This window comes from Ischnura elegans, chromosome 9 (genome assembly GCF_921293095.1).
Source record: "Ischnura elegans chromosome 9, ioIscEleg1.1, whole genome shotgun sequence".
Classification (NCBI taxonomy): domain Eukaryota; kingdom Metazoa; phylum Arthropoda; class Insecta; order Odonata; family Coenagrionidae; genus Ischnura; species Ischnura elegans.
This window is the reverse complement of record NC_060254.1, coordinates 7814870-7832876: the sequence shown is the minus strand read 5'-3', so window position 1 is coordinate 7832876 and position 18007 is coordinate 7814870. Positions and strand designations below refer to the sequence as shown.

The 18007-nt window shown below is 36.3% G+C and overlaps 1 protein-coding gene across 1 annotated transcript in view; it reads right to left on the bottom strand.

Annotated features, from left to right (window-relative positions):
• The window catches only part of LOC124166108, a 44392-nt gene extending 26600 nt beyond the window's left edge, over positions 1-17792 (bottom strand). Inside the window, exons 1-5 of the mRNA XM_046543752.1 lie at positions 17086-17792; positions 15828-16670; positions 11001-13659; positions 9503-9754; positions 1885-2025 (exon numbers count right to left, since the gene is read on the bottom strand). Coding sequence (XP_046399708.1) covers positions 1885-2025; positions 9503-9754; positions 11001-13659; positions 15828-16670; positions 17086-17238 — 4048 coding nt within the window. The 5' untranslated portion in view covers positions 17239-17792. The remainder of the gene's footprint in view (positions 1-1884; positions 2026-9502; positions 9755-11000; positions 13660-15827; positions 16671-17085) is intronic.
• Between the last annotated feature and the right edge of the window lie 215 nt (positions 17793-18007).

The following is an 18007-nucleotide window of genomic DNA, read 5'->3' as shown; positions in this document are numbered from 1 at the left end:
GTGTGGAATAGTTTGCGAAACGTAGCTGTGCATTGCAGGGGCGCATCTAGGAATTAAGGCTGGGGGGGGGGGGGGTTTAGGTGCAACTAATACCGGGGTGTGTGGGGGTATGGAATACCACCAGGATAAGCGGTAGGTGCGAGATTAATAAATTATGGAATTTTAAGGTTAATTGTTCAAAATGGTGAGTTTTACTTCTTTCTGAGGGATATTTTATTAATCCTTACACTATTCTGTTAGTGATATCAATCCAATTAAGTAAAATGGATTAAACCCCCCCCCCTTGCTGTGCCACTGGTGCATTGAGTAATTTGTGGAGGGGACTTGTAAAGTCTGACGCTGTTCCTAAAGGTCCAGGAGACATTTTTCTCCATTTTATTTAAGACATTTTGCCATGAATAATGGTCTAATTGCCAGTTTCCTATATATACGTTGTAAGAATGTTTGAGCCTCTGATTATAAAAGTAGTTCATATTTGAATTGATTTTAATTTTTTATTAGGTAAGAACTTCGGTGAAGGCATGTATTTTGTATTTTAATAGAGTATTTTGAAATTACATTTGTATTTAGTATTGAAAATACAATTTTTAGAAGTAATTTGTATTTTGTATTTGAAATACAGATTTTAAAAGTAATTTGTATTTTGTATCTTAAATACATTTGACATGTATTTTGCCCATCTCTGCCTATATAGTTTTAGAAAATAACATTCGCATCCAGATCCCGAACATCACTTTGGCGATGTCTCCTTGTCAGAGTAGTGTTTCCGCTCAACTACTGAGTAAAGGCAAATTTACAAAATGGTTAACACATTAGCCATCCAAAAATATTTGAACAAGAGCGCAAATAATTTTTTAACATTAATATTTTTTCATAACCAATTTCATTCAAGTTTTTGGACCTCAAATTATTAGTTTCCACTGAATGTAAACTTGGTTTAATCGACAATGTGAGCTTATATTTGCCTGTTTCTATGAAAAATAAAATATTTTTTACCCCTGCAGCTCACAAAACTCAGCTGATATACCCTACCCTTCTTCAAAATGGATTGGAAACCACTGCAATATAATTCACAAAAATATATGCAAATGACACCGGATCTTAAGTTGACCCTAGTGTTCCATCCATAAATAAGTATGCACAAAGATAATGATGTAACAGTCTTAGTAAAGTATAAATGGTATTAGTAAGTAGTTTCATGTAAACTTAACTACCATGTGTACACAGGGCAGTTGGGGGTGGTCTTAAGCACCAGGTCTGATCACATGGTTAAAACTTCTCGCCAAACTACAGAATCTGAAGTTGTCACAGAGTACACATGACGGGGAGAGCTTAAAAACAGCCTCATCTGTATCTTCCAAATATGCAGCTACCAAATAAAAGCAGGCAGGCAGTGCAGTTCCAGCAACAATCATATTAAAGCATGGATTTATTATTCCATTGTACAAGGGGGTAGTCCTATGTGGAAAGTTCAAATACCCTCAAAATATATATTTTAACTGGAAAAATAGGTCATCTTACATGCCTGGATATATGGTTTCTTTAGAAAAATGAGATTCCTATGCATAAATGAACTAGCAACTTTTTTCATATAATGCACTGCCTTTTCATTAAAAAAATTGATACATCTGACTTTCTGAAGGGACCTTGGGCTTATAATGCCAATTATAATATCCATCTCATTCAACCAAGGGTCATTCTATCAGTAAAAATTATTTCTTTTCGGAAATTTTAATGAGTAAATGTCATATAATGTCTTAACATTAAACTGCTTTAAAGCAATGCTTCTTAATTAAATAAAATTTCCATGAAACTGAAATGAATTTTAAGTAACAATGGGCTACACTCCAAATTAAATGCTATAAATAAAAAAAATAGATTTACCTGTCACACTGCTACAGTAAATATGATGTGAAAAGCTTTTCTTCAGTCCAATGTAATGGTCATAATGAAAATGAGAGAGGAAGTAATAGGTGATCCCTGGAATAGACCCAAAATTAAATGCGTCCACAGCAAACCTGGTGCCTGTAAATAGAGAATTCACAATAACATTATAGAATACTAAAGCAAAAAAAGTAATTTTCACACATGATGGCTTCTATACTTCCAAACACTTAAGTATTTCTTTTTAATTTAGGGAAAGTTTAGGCAAAACAAAAAAGACCTTAATTTCATTTTCTTGTTAGATGCTTATAAGATCTGCTTTTAAAAAAAGGCCTATAGCTCAACATTTTTTATTAGACTTTACACAAATGATAGTTTTATACAGAACTAAAAAGTCATAAGCTCATTTGATAAAATAATAACACTGAAGGACTCAGATTTTATGTTACAGGTAGCTATTTCACATAGTGCGAGATGGGTAGACTCTCATCCTATGTAAATAAGGAGAAATGAAGCTGCTCTATGGCCCCTAATCAATACAAAATAAAATGAGTCTCTCCCCTAGCCAGAAAATTTGGCACCAGTCATCAAATTAAACAACTACTCCACCCGAATAGACCTCCTGTGGCAGTTTACGGGATTGCTGCTTCCTCACCAGGGACTGCCAAAGACACACCACCCGAATGAAACCTTTGCAAGGGTGTAAAGACCTCACGAAGGTAACCTTGTGTTGTAACCTGGTAGCCTTCCTGGGGCTGATGGGAGTCCACTAAGGATGCCGGGTACCATAAACACACTCCCTGTAATCCTTCACAGAGCTAATGGTACTCCGCTAAGGATGACAAGTGTTCACACAATCACATTCTGGGATTTTTTTGAGCGGTTCTTCCGGAATTTGTGCCCTTCTGTTTGTGTGTGTGAGTGAATGTTTTTATTGCTTTGTGAGTGTGATTGTGTGAATACTTGTCATCCTTAGGGCCGGTTTTATAATGTCTGGTTAAACTGGAGTTTAAGCTAAGCGTCGGTTAAGTCCCAGAATTCTGTTTTATAATCGATGGTTAAGCCAAATCTGAGCGTTAAAGTGGTAGTCAAGCTAAACCATGGATTTCCCTCGGGTAAAAAGTTAACGTGAAGTTTAAATTGTTGAAAATGGCGGATGTTTTGAAATGCTGAAGAACCCTACGATAATATACGGAAGAAATAATCGACCAAGCGCAGCATCCTCCGTTTTTATCCGTATCTACGATATCAGCAATCAATTTCCAATATTTTTAGCACCATAATAGCAATGTAATAAGTGAAATATTTCCATAAGACCGGTGATATATCCGGAACGGACCACTATTCTACGGTATTCGCTACGAAATCCTTACAAACATCTCAAGTTTGATAATAATCACCATCCAATAAATAATATTGTCTATTCTATGGACTGCAGTCGGAGATCGTGTGCTAAACCCCTGAAAATGTTGAAGTTATGCAATATTTGTGCCGGCGTAGGAGTTTGTTATGATTTGTGCCAGCCAAGTGAGTTGATGAAAAATACTAGAATTACATATCGGAGGGAAGGAAGGAGGTGTAACAGGAGTGTAGGTATAGAAATCTGTTATTACCTGGTTTTGCTGACTTCATCAACGATTTCAAAATGTGTCGGTGTTTACAAAGACAGTTTGAATTAGAAGAACAGCCAAGTTTCGTATTTGGCAATCGAAAGAGAGAAAAAGATCGTATCTACTGATTGCATTCTGATTTACTAGCATGTGATGTCACTATAGAATTCATAATTACTTCTGAGGATATATGTTATGAGGTGAAAGTATTTTCGTATTTCCTTTTCCAAAGGATGTTTGTCAAAGTACTACTATAAAAATTGTAGGTAAGTCCATTAACAATATTTGGTGTACGGCTTGGTATTTCTTGGAGATAAATATATAGGAATAAGTGAGGCAAGTGAAATATTGCGTGAAAAAGAAAGTATTTAGCACGTTTCGTACGTAATGTATACAAGATACTGTTTGAGTTTTCTTTGGAAGCTGAGAAAGGCAAATTGATACAACCAATACAGCTCGTGTGGGTAAAAAAGTAAGAATGACTGATTTGCTCATAAGATGGTATGATATATCAATGAATTTGTGAGGCAAATGAGCCTTTGGAGTGTGGAAGTTTACTAATTATTGTACGTTTTGTGACTAAAGTAATGACCTCTTATCCTTTTGATAGAAAAAGATTTGGAAAGGCACCTTAAGCAAGAAAAGTCTTCTCTTCTCTGAGCGTTCTAATGTGTAGCCTTCAACGGAAAAAATTGCGACTTTATTGCCTAAGTGCTGTTCGTAGCCAAACACAGGTTATGTACTATTAAAACCTCCTAGCAAATTATCTACCATCGAAAGTAGCTGCAGAGCTATAGAATCAGTGGTGCATCTGCCATCAAAAGTAGCTTCAGAGCCATAGAATCAGTGGTGCCCATCTAGATATCTCATGTTAAAATATAAGAGTGCCAATTTGGTTACCAATACTTATCTCATTTCAGGCTTGAATGTTTTAATATGGTGAAAATAAACAATTCGATACTTATTCTGAAAAAGTTTAATTTTATTCCATACATTTGAGCCTTAATTCAAGAGAATTTGGACCCTTGTACCTGAAGACTCATGGAAAATATGGAATATATGATATCAAAGCCAGATCAATCAAATAAATATTATTTTAAGGTTCTTAAGCATTGTCTGCTAAGGGAATATATTTATTGAGGTTCTCAAGCATTGTCTGCTAAGGGAATGTTTGAAACAATCAGAGTCAGTTGTATTTCTTACAATATTGAGCCAGCTGGGCTACTATTGCTTGCTATTGGGGAAAGCTGTTGTCTGTGTACATATGTATTTGCTCATGAGGATGAATTTACAGGAAATGACTGCATTCACCACCATTCCATTCATTATTTTGTATGCTTATCAGTGACCACTGAAATTTTTTCTTCGATAAGCTCTTTCAAAGTATCTTGTATGATGTTGGGCAAGATATGGTGGAAGTTCTTCATATTAGTAAAATAAAACATTGCAGTATTTCCACTGATTTTTATTATAATAAAATCAGTGGAAGTATTGCATTGTCTAATTTTACTAATGACTCTATCAAAGTCTTAAGTGGGATCCTTGGTATGGTTTCTTCCTAAAATATTAACCCTTACTACTACTTGTCGACGTTTAATTAACTAATATGTTTAATAAGTCTTCAAAGGATAAGTGAAGACATATTCCTATAACAGCCAATTTACATCACATATCTGGTACACTCGTTAGTTTCTTGGGATTTCAATCCCATACGTAGCTTTTATTAATTTTTTCATGCTCCATCCATTGAACTGTCACTAATGAGTACATACGTTCAAAAAATCGATTAGGTATAACATCATCAACACTTATAATCATGCATGACTTGATATCTCATTCCATTCCTTACTGTTATAAGTGATTTACTCATTAAGGTTGACATATTTCTTAGTAACATACATGGTTATTCCATTTATTCCAGAACCATTGTCTCCCTGCCCTTGCTTGTTACTCAAAATCCTTACCTTAATCCCTGTTGTCGGCATTTCAAGCTTGATGAACACTTCACATTCATCTCCTGCATTAATTCCCTTGCCTCATTTATCTCGTCTAGCACTTCCTACTTCCTTTTCCTCTGTCAATCTTATCTATACATTCCTGTATCTATACATTCTTATCCTCCTTCTGGGTCAAAAATACCAGTTCCATAGCAAACCTTACTCCATATATCTTAACCAGACTTCTATTTGCACTTTGGTCCTGTGATTTTCCCATTAATTCTCCTCTTTTTATTTATTCCAAGGATTATCTCTGTCTCATCTGTCTCGCTGCGATCTGCATCACTAAAGATATATTTTAACATGCATAGCTGCAACGTATGTAATGAGAAACAGTCTATGTTCATGTCACATAGGCAAAGTTTCTTAATAGATTTATGGAAGTGGAGTGGATGTAAGGGAAATTGCTTCTATGATCACTTCATAAATAGAACATGGTACAGTAAAATTCTGTGAGGAAGTCATACTATTGCATTTATGATAGTGGAAGCACATACATTAATTATAAGTGAGTGATGTCAGTGTGGTGCATTCAGAGATGACTTGGTACAGCAATCAAAAGGATTACCCCAGAAGTAGGTAGTAAAAAAAATTACTTACTGTGACTACATGTAACAACATAATTCTATTGAAAACTCATATCCCAAAAGACAGTTGCAATGAAGGAGTCATCATGATGGAGTCCTTATGCTTTGCATTTGATACAAATAAATTCTTTAAATGCTGTATAAATAACTGTATCTTTGTACCGCGACGGATCCATGGAGGGGGGGGGGGGCTAAGGAGGGTATCCAATTTACTCCCCTTGGGTATCCACTTTACACTAGATAGAATGGTGGTTTATTTCCGACTTTCACTACAGCTGGAATTTTAACCTCACCTAGCCCACCCCCTTGTCCCTATCCTGGATCCACTACTGTCTTTGTATAATTTAGTAATCTGCTAAATATTTAAAACATGTTCAATGAAAGCTTCATATTTTGTGGGCTGAGAATAAAAGAAAATATCTATCACATATATAGTATAGTATTCATAAACACCACTGAGAGTTGAAAATTAATGCTTTCATTCTGATTAGATATGTTTTTTGACAGATTTTTTATAAATTGAACCCAGAAACTTTAATATCTTTGCACCCCATCTCTTTCCCTTGAATCTTAAATACAACACAAGCCTTTGCTGTTGATTAGATATGAAGTTAGTTATGTTAGCACTTAAAACTTATTCTTACACAAGGTTTGCAAAAATAGTATTAACATAAAGAATAGATCCCCCATCCCAAGCTATGAGCCAAAAAGAGTTGCAATATTTGTTACAGATGCATATTTTTATAACAACATGCAGCCTACTTGTAAAGTATGAAAGGTTTGCTGCAAACTGTACATTTATTTAATAATTGGATAGCAGGAGCCCTTGAAGTAACTGTGGTAGGGTTATGCATAAGTTATTCAAACTTTATTCATTCTTCTCTAATTATAATTTTTGACTGTGAAGCTATGTTCATAATCAGTGATTTCTGAACATCCATTCAATTTAAAATGGCAATGAATACATTCTCAATGGCATTACCATAAAGACTCACAGTCATCCCTATTACAATATCAACTACACTATTGACTACACTATCAAAATATGTTTCACTTTATACTTCAATGGTAAGGGCTACTTGGTGTCATGCAATAGATTTTGGTATCTCTAATGAAGAAATTTAAACTTAGTTCTGTCCCTTATTGAAAATTTATTTGCCAGAGATTATGGATTTCATGAAACATATTGCTTCTTAACAGTATATGTATATATATAATCATAAAAAAGATGAGATAATTTAAAGTTATGAAATATCTGCTGCTAGCTGACAATTATACGGCTCAATTCTTTTCGTGTCTGTAACACGAGTGGCACATGGCTGAATATACCTCCTCATTGTGAAAATTTTAATAAAACTGAAAATGCTCTATAAAAACACAAAAATCATCAAAGGAATTACCATGAGTTGATCATAACAATGACATCATTGTGACAGAAGCCTCGTTATCGTTTTAATGAACACTGATGAATTTTTCTATTAGACGGTGGTTGGTTATAAATTCTGTTATTTAAATTATGGCCATGGTGAGTACTTTGAAAACGGGAAAGGCTTTGATTATTCACAACTTGCAGGCTGTTCCTAATTCCGTAGGGAACGCAGAGATGATAATAAATTAGCGTAACGGCCATACTAACGCTAAGAAGATATATCTTACTGCAAAAGTATGATTAAAATTTATCGACATTATGATTAAATTGTAGCCTCAAAATGTTCCTAAAATCGCTCTGGTGGCGTACTCAATAGAAAACCATTTCAATTGGTTTCACAATACAAATGAGAATCTTCGTTCTCGAATAATAAGCACAAACAAGGTTAATCTACCACTATTTCTTGCAAAGGGACTCCACCTTGATTCAATCCATTAACAAATAGTAATTCATTATCTCCGTGTAATTTATGGTTACACAATTAACACTTGTACATGCCAAATATTCACAGATCGAGGCGAGTATTTTTATTTTAACGACACACTGATGATTGACCATAAGATCGTCAACGATTAAAACCGAAAATATTGGCGTCATCTTCGTTTTCAAAGCTAACCATCACTTCAAAACAAACGTAAACAATTCTTTCACCACTCTCCAACTCGATTTTTTTCAATTTTGACTTTCGTCTGTTTCACTTTTCGCGATCAATTGTTGGTATGAGAATTACAGTAGCTGCGCTTTCCTCTCGTTAAAGTTCCCATCAGCCAACCGGCGGTAGGATTTGCTTTATAAAACACAACCTCTCGTTAAACTCCACGTTACCGTAATCTCCACGTCAACTTAACGTGAGGTTTAACTAGACATTATAAAACCGGCCCTTAGAGGGGTCCCATTAGCTCTACAAAGGATCACAGGTAGTATGATTGTGGTAATAACCTGCCATCCCTAGTGGGGTCCCATCAGCCCTAAGAAGGCTCTCAGGGTACAACCCAAGGTTACCTTAGCGAGGTATCTACAGCCTTGCAAAGGTTTCATTCGGGTGGTGTGTCTGCAGATGTGGCAGTCTCTGGCGAAGAAGCAACAATCCTGTAAACTGCCACAGGAGGGTTATTCAGGTAGAGTAGTCGTTTGGTTTGATGATTGGTGCCAAATTTTACAGTCAGTGCAGACTCTTTTTATTTTACATATATCATCCTATGTACTCATAATAGCATGTTGGAAGCCTTGAGCTCTGAGACACATGTATCCATGAATGCCTAGATGAAATATCTAAAGGCTGTCTAACACGATGAGTGATCATGGGAATGATCACATATCTCTGCAAACAAGTTGTTTTCAAAGTTGCAGATAACAGAATGACTTAATTACAGATGAGCTTGAATATAATTTTGTAGAGCTTTGACCAATTTGGTGGGGCATTACATACAAAGTTATGAGAGGTATTCTAACAGAAGATTATGAAAGCCACTTGGGCTAGCAGAGCAGACAATTGAATAAGGTGAGAGAATATTTGTAGAATCTTAAGTTACTACGAGGCACACACTTCACAATTTACCATTATGTAGCATATTAAGTAAAGCTTTATCTGATGTAATATTTATGCATTATGGCAAAAGGCCTCTACTCTGCTATGATACATATTTTATGATTCAGAATGTTTTTTGCATTTATCCCACAATGTGTATTTCACTGTACCACCATTTCTTCATTCTAAGCTACTCAGCTTATGAAACCTGAAATTTATAGCTCTAGGCAATGAAAAGGAACAGAATGAATATAAAACTAGTGAGTTAATTATCCACATTCTGAGCAACATAAAAACCTACATTTTCCTCAAGATTAAAGAATCTTTTAACAAACATTAGATAAGCCTTCACGAATGATCGAATGACAGAATATAATGTGATAAAATTTCATCATAAGTTGCAAATGCCAGCAAAATAACATCAGGAATTCATGAATCAAATAATGACTATTAATTATTATGCATACCTTCTATTTTCCTGAAGAATGGGCAAGCTTTTGGTTTTCTATCATGACCATACGATCCTCTTGATTCGAGGCTACTTTGAGTAAATCCTTGAGATGATGAGCTGGCAAATGATGAGGAAAGCGCACCAGGAAATGCTGATGACGCTGGCTTGGATTTCGACAACTTCTCACCATTTCTCATTTTCTGCATCAGGGACTGCCACTTGCCCACATCATATGATTTAGAGGCCTCACTTTCCTGCGTCACCCATTCTGAAATAATCCACACGACCCATTAATGACAATAAAATGAAATATTACACCAAGAGGTCATTTGTGAAATTTCACAGCCTTTAAAAGGGTCTATTGCCATGAAGATGAGAATCGTAAAGACCCTATGTTCAATCATTATTAATTTTGTGGTCAATATTATTATTAAAATGGACTTGATGCCTGAGGCATTAACGTAATTGACCCATAGAAAACCCTGATATGTATTAAGAAAAATGAGAAAAAATTTTATTTGTGATTATGAGCTAATGTTTAACACAGAATAGGTAACAGAATGAATGGATTGCATGCTTAAGTAATACCTTGAAAATATGATGTGAAACTGAATAGATAGTGCCTTTATGACTGACTGAAACAATAACTACAGGTATCCCTCAATTAACAATAAAGACATACTGAAAAGTGTTAAGCAAATTTTGTGTTAATTATCGTCTATTTCAGGCAGTGTGATTTACACTTTGAGCACCTTTGGTTGAATTTATGAGTGCCATCCATGGGCATCATTACAGTTGATTTGGCACAATGATTGAAAATCCAAGTGATTACGATCTTTTGTCGAAACAATTACTCCATAAATGCACTGAATTGTGTCATCCTTTGCTTTTCTCAGACTTACAAAAAGGTGACATGAGGGTTTTGGCAAATTCCTTAGTTGAGGTAATGCAGGAAGATTGTTTGAACAAATAAGAGAGCAGTCTTGAGACCTAGTTGTGTTAAGCAAAAACCAAGTTAAGCGAGGGATACCTGTAATAATGTTCCACACATAAATCTCACCTGCAACAGCTTCAGACTCCATCACTAATGATAGGGCAAATACTAGTTAATAATGCATTGGAAAAGAATAATTTACACAATGATCTCACTTTGTTTTTCACCAATATGAATGCAGAGATAATGTCAGGATCCTACCTAGATCATCAGACTGCACCCATGAATAACTTTTAAGGCACTTATGAACACTTGCTAGATTAATCCCTATTCCATACATAAAATATACACTACTATAAAAAATCCAGAGGTCAAGTTACTTCTATCAACAGGAAATAAAAATATTAGGAGACTACATTCTGCGCAATGATGGTTATTGATAGAATGTACTGATCATGGTCCATTGAAAACTCATGGAAAATTCAAAGTGGAGAAATATAGTCATGTTTACCACATTAACTAATGAAAAGGCTCCTGGATTGAATAAAAAGAAATTTAAAAAAAATGCAAGGTACTGTACCTAGGTCTGAAGAATCTGTTGGAATGGCATCCAAGTCACTCATAGACAGGCTTTCATCATCTCTCAACAGATTGCTAATTTGGGATGGCAGACGTGTTGGCTTCCTCTTTCCTGCAACCTTCTCTTGACTATAGCCATTATTTGAATCTTCTGAGAAATCGTCACTCACGGTATGCATAATTTGGCCCAGTGAATCAGAAATGTTTGGTTCGGCCACCATGCAAGAATTTGATGCCTCAACATCATTGCTGAGTGATTCAGGATAAAAACAACTGCTTATCTTAGAATAAGCAACCGCAGTAAGGGTTACTGGATCATCAGGAACACCCCAACGGCTTTCATATTCTTTGAGTGAAGTATGAAACTTACTTCTAACAACAGAATTATTATCAAGACCTAAGTCATTCTGTAGAACAATACATTCTACTACCATTGACCTTGAGCACTTACAAAGGTAAATCTTAACCTTTTGAATGGAGAGATTAGAAGAATCTATCTGCTCTTCTAATGATGAGCTGATAGAGTTTTCAAAGACCCCATCAAGGCACTCAATTTCTATTTCATTCCATCCAAAATGTCCATATTTTCCTTTAACATTTGCTGAAATATTTTTAAATTCAGTCTTTTGCATGGAATTTTTAACATGATTATGCAAGGTCCTAGCATTAGCATGAGCGGAGCCAATGCTGCCATTCCTACGAAGATGATTTTTTGACGTTTCACGGTTAGCCTGTAAATTCATTACATTGGGAATGTCATAAATCTCAACTGCAAAAGATGCACTGGATTTTCTGAATTTCTCAAGACTGTGCCGATTTTTACCCCTTACATCACAGTCTTTCCTAATGACTTCAACTCTTTTGCCATCACTTTCATTGGAAAAAGAAATCATAACCTTAACTTGGCAAGTAATGTGACAAAATTTACTCTTCTGCTTCTCACGTGAAGGGATTTTACACAGCTCTGCCAAGGTCGTTCCTCCACGTACCTTAATTCCACTGCCACTCGAACCTTTTCCTAGTGTCTCGCATTGGTCTTTGGTAATCTCAGCACTAACAAGATTGATAACAGGGTTGATCTTTAATTTTGACATCCACTTGAGAACCTTTTCTGTTGAAGCAAGCCTTTCTGCCTTGTCCTCCTTGTAGGGACTAACATTTTGAACAGTTTCTGGTGGAGGCATTGGATCAATTGCTGATGTTAAACGAATTTCAGTAGATTGAGAGCTAATGCAATAACTGTGTGGACTCATTACCGCTTTATTACTAGCTCCTTGTTGACTAACATTCTGTCTCATTCCAGCAATATCATTCACAGGTGCTTCCTCAGCTTCACTTGGGCTGACAGCTCTCTCCGTTAACATGTCCTGTGATGACTGTCGGCCTTTAAACAACTCTGACTGAGAACTGAACGAGTTCTCAATTTGATTAGGCTTCTTTTGAAAATTACATGGAGCAGAAGCCAAGCTTTCACAAGCATCGCCCACACTGTAGCTAAAGCTTTTCGCTGTGAGTGCTTGATTGACATTTGTTTGTGATGGTAACCTATTCCACTCGGACTCTGTTATGGTGACACCTCTTAGGCTTTCCTGAGAGTTAACATTTTTTATATTATCCATAATGCCGACCGTTGATGCAGAAAAATTTCCCCGTTCAGACACTCCATCAATATTGGCACTTTCATCAGGGTCATTAACTTTAACTGTGTTTGAACTACTGTTAGCAATAGCAGCATCAATGTCTTTTATGTCTGCCACCACAGAGCTCTTTTCACTACTGCTGTCACCACACGCCATGTCATTTTCAATGACAAAACTTGTGTCTTCCACAGAGCCATAGTTCACAAGATATTCAATGGATGGGAATTTAATAACAAAAGCTTGTCCAGGAATTCTATTTTCATCAGCGTTACTGGGAAGGAATCCACCAGAATTTTTTAAGCCCTCTTCAGTTGGGACAATGTCACTGGCAGTATAACTGGAAGACTGAGCTAAGGATACCTTGCTGACATCTCTACTATCAATATCTTTTGAGATATTTTTATGAGAACCTTTGTTTCCATCCTCTCTTGTCACTTTGGCTTTACCTTTAGTTCCTGAAACTTTTCTCTTATTTTTATCAGTCTTCTTTGTTCTATTCCTCTCATTACTCTGAGCACGATTTCTTTTAGATGGTTTTTTAGAACGTGCAGCTTTTTCACCATTTGTGGAATCAAAGTCATCACTGGAAAGACTAGATAGATGTGCAGGAGTCCATACATCTCCAGAGGATGGGTAACTAACACATTCAGTCACACCTGTGAAGTTTTCTGTGGGTTCTTCCATTGGAGGGTGCTTCTGCTTTTCCAACAGAGGTTCACAAGTAGATGCATAATGCCTAGGAGACTGGGCTGCATCTAACAGGGGCCAGCTTTTCAAATCTTTTCTTAAATTGCTATTGATGTTTCCAACAGATGATTGAGAATTATCTACAGTCTGATACGTGACTCCTTTATGATACACAACAGTCTTCCTGGAAACTTTTGATAATTCAGGAGTATTAACCTTCCCCTTACCCTTGTCAATTCTATCTTGGGGCTTCGGCTGATTTTCCACTGTTTTAAATGAAGTCCCTAACTGATTAACAGCCTCAGCAACTGAAGAAGCACATTCAGGTCTCACCTGTAAGAGATAAAAATTTGTTTATGAACCAGAAATTTTTCCCACCTTCGACCAATGTAAAGAAATATTTGCTATTTACTAAAATATTTAAGGTTAACGAGACACAGAAGAAAGAATGACTCTAAAACAAGAAATAAAAATAGGTGATAACAATGATAAACAGTCAGAATCCATAGGCAACAATTCTTTTGGGTTTCCTTCCATGTTCATCCATTTTTCTGAACAATATTTCGCCAATGTTCTAGTTGGCTTCCTGAGGTCCACTGAAGCAGATGACCAAATTTCTGCATCGACACTTAAGTGAACCTGAGGAAGCCAACTAGAACACTGGCGAAATATTCTCCGGTAAAATGGATAAATGCAGAAGGAAACCCGGAAGAATTGCTGCCTACCTCATAATTTCCGTGGAAGCCTACTTGGTAAAGTCAGCATCCATCTTCTGGGTATACATCGCATCAGTTGACTTTTCGTGATAACAGTTTTGTCCCCTGTCCTGGAGAAGAAACTGTTGTCAAAAAAAGTCAACTGACATAACGTATGCCTGGAAGATGGATGCTGCATCTACACGTCATGGAAGACTGCAGTATAACCATAAAAAATTTAGTGGTTATTGTATGAAGAGTAGTTTTGAATTTCCTACCAACAGCAAATTTCCAGAACAGTGAATATTTTTCAGACATAAACAGTGTCACACTAGGTTTCAGATATGCCCATCGAATTTATAATGCTTTCGTTTATCAGCAGGAGGAAGCAATAGAAGTAATGGTGTTTCAATCATTAATCACAGTTTTTAAACTTAATGAAGACACCTAAATCTTTTTCCCAAATAAAATTTTTTAATCATATCTTTTTTCTGTGGAATTGTACTAATACAAATAAGGCTGTACACTGGATTTCTCAGCCTTTGCAAAACTCATGTCATTGTGTATAGTTTTCCAACTTATTCCATGCTAATAAAAAATGTAGCAAGGAAAAGGAAATCCTTAAGTAAAAAGGGAACAGAGAATAAATGCCAAGAACTAACATAATCGGAACCAAAAAAGAAAGTGAAACCAGCGTATCCCTGGTCAAAAATACTAGTTCAATGACTATGCAGCTCCCATTTTTAGCTAAATGCAGAATAAACAAAGAGCATTTACAACGTGCACGTTTTAAATATATGTACATATATTATGGTACGCGGGTGTCACATATGGATGATTCTGAATATCCAGAATTTTCATCTCATATATTTAGGAGGAAAATGCTAAAAGTTAATGAGTAAGTTAACCACTAAGCCCACAAACTATAATGTCCATTAATAAAATAGCATTACTTTCTCATTTGCTAAAATTGACTTCTTCTATGTTTAAAACTGCATTTACATACTGGAATGCAGTGTGGTGTTTCATTAAAATTATAAGTATTAGTTTCTAAATATTTCAAATGCCTGTACCTAACAAATATGATATTGTCTCTCTGGAGATAAATAATTGGAACATAAACATAGAGACATATATGTAACCGCACTGTCAGCCTTGTAACTTCCCACCCCCCACCTTTTGCCCAGCACAAGAGTATGGTCTTGGGGAATTTATTTTCTTTCAACTGTTCAAAGGCCATAGATCGTTCAATCACCTATAAAATAAACAATAAATGAATCTTGTCAATATTTACACACTCCTCATTTTCAACTATGTACTAGGGGAAAATATAGGCTATAACTTTTGGAAGCCTAAAATCGATGTAAGCATAACAGTTTGTATCCTATCATGCACAAAGTAAGATAATGTTGGGGCTGGGAGGGAAGCTGACATCCCCCTCTATAACTCTCCCTCCAAACGCAGAGAAATGATCTTCCCATTGGAAACAAAAGTGGGAGGAGAACATAATCTGACTCTGGATATTTTCTACTAGAATCAACAAAAAGTTCCAGTTGGAATTCATAAATTACATGCATCCATAAATCGTCAGAGAGATATACAATTCTGAAAAATCATTGCATGCAAAAATTGGAGACCATTTCATTCTCGAATTTAATTTTTAAAGTTGCGGTAACAGTAGAAATTTCTGCACTGTAGTTGCAAGGAAAAATTATCACAAGGTATACAGAAGCTCATGTCCAATGTTCCATTATTTACAGTAAAATAATAGAACTTAAAATATAGGTAGGAATTTCAAATACTCACATATGATGCAGCTAGGGAGGTGATGGTATCTTCGTGATCTGCTTCACGTACTTGGCTGAGTTCACTTGGAACTGTCTTCGCCTCAGGCGATTTACACTTGCTTTTAAAAGTAAATACAGCCTTAGCACCCTTATCTGACTCTCTAATGAGACAACTTGTAGTATCCGTGAGGGAACGGGTTGGAGATACTCGGTTTCCTTTACTTGGTGCCTCCACAGGGGAAATAATCTCTGGCGCAGCGGTCAGAGAAAATGTTTGTTGATTTGTTTTAATTGACTCTCCCTTTCCATAAGTAGCATCACCTACCGGATGGACCACAGCTAGCGTTTTCTTTTTAACACCAGATTTAATCAAAGAAGCATCTTCAGGATTATTTGCAACACTCCACGCAATCGGGGACGATAACTGGTTCTCCTTGTCAGAACCTCTGGCAGGAGAAAGTGGCATTCCGGACTCCACTGACGTCTCGCCTCCATCATTACCAACTGCAGACGAAGCCGAAGGAAAAAGAACACGAGAGACACCGGAGGAGTCCAGTGTTTTTCGTTCAGTAGATTTGTCGAGCTTTATATCTCGAAATGTTTCCTCATCACTATCGCTTAATGTTATTTCCAAGATATTGCAGCTCACTTGCAAAGGTTCACTTTTCTTGGATGAACTAACAGGAAAGTAAGATAGCAAACTCTTTTGCGTTTTTCCATCTGACGGAATGCTCTTTTTGGAGGAACTTTTCCGCCTGTTCGACGGAGTTCTTATCTTAGGACTAGGGGTTCCTACATACGGCATTTTAGATGTGGAGGGCTTAGGAGGAGTGACAGCTGTTCCATTTTGCAGTCCGCCGATCTATAAAAAGATGAAAAGAGATGATGTACCCAAGGTGACCCAGGCAAAATATTTAACTCAAATTGTTTAATATCAGGTAAATAATGCCGCGAAGTTAATAGACCGATGATTAATGTCACAGAAAATATTATAACTTGTGGTAAGCATTCAGTGCACATCATTCCTCCTTACATTAGAAGACTTCAAAATTCAACTAAAAATAACATTTTTTAGAACGATTCTAGGGCCCGCGAGAGTACATGCTTGAGAAAAATGCTACTGCGAATGCAGAGAATTTACTGGAAGTGGTATATGTATTGGTACAGATACTAAGCGTGCAATTGAGTCCAATTATTAAGAATTAATCAAATACATAGTGGTTGATGGTTGACAATTGCAGATGGTGGCTAAAATATAAAATTGCTGTAATCATTACCTTCCATGACTCCCGAACGCCGACTCTTGTCGACAGGGATAACCGTCCATCCTTGGAAAAGCAGGAGCTACTGGACATTTGACTTAAATTGGAACTTAAGTTTCCCCTCTTAGTTTTGGGAAGGAACTTTTCCCACACTTCTTCTTCATCCATTGTGATTGGAAATAAGGTTTAACAGTTTATCAAGGCACAAAAAAGTATCTTCAAGATATGCATACAGTAAAAATTTCATCTGTGATGCAATGTAACGCTGAATAAAAACAATTTTCAGTTATAACACAGAAGGTAACGCAACCACTGCGGTTCTATAACGCTAGTTGTCTGCACGATTTTCACAAAACCACGGAATGTTTTTTTCATTGTTCACCACTGACTTCAACATTGAGCACTGTTATTATATCGCACTGGCAAACAACATAGAGCATGTACAGGATTCTCTGACTTCTCTCTCTAAATCAGATCAGTAAAACACAACAAACGAATAACGATAGCAAAGTAATCATTCCTACAAACTTGCTAGACTCAAATATTAATCATGATATTCCATCAATTTGCTAATTTGTTTTGATTTAAACATATGCTAAATACCCAACCAAGAATATTATCCCAACTGGTGCTAACACGTCCAAATGATCCAAACACGACGACCCAAAACGCCCAAAATATTGCGCGCTTGCGCTCGACTGCTCAATCAGCGTTTGTGCGCTCAACAGTAGAGCTGTGTCGTTCATGAATGAATCGTTCATTTTGAACGGTTCATTGGCATGAACCGAATGAATCGAAATACGCTCCTCGTTCAAAGAGTTCATAAAGAATCGTGTGGTTCATGAAGAATCAAAGAATCATTTAGAATCGAAGAATCATTTAGAATCGAAGAATCATTTAGAATCGAAGAATCATTTAAGAATCGCAGATTCGTTTA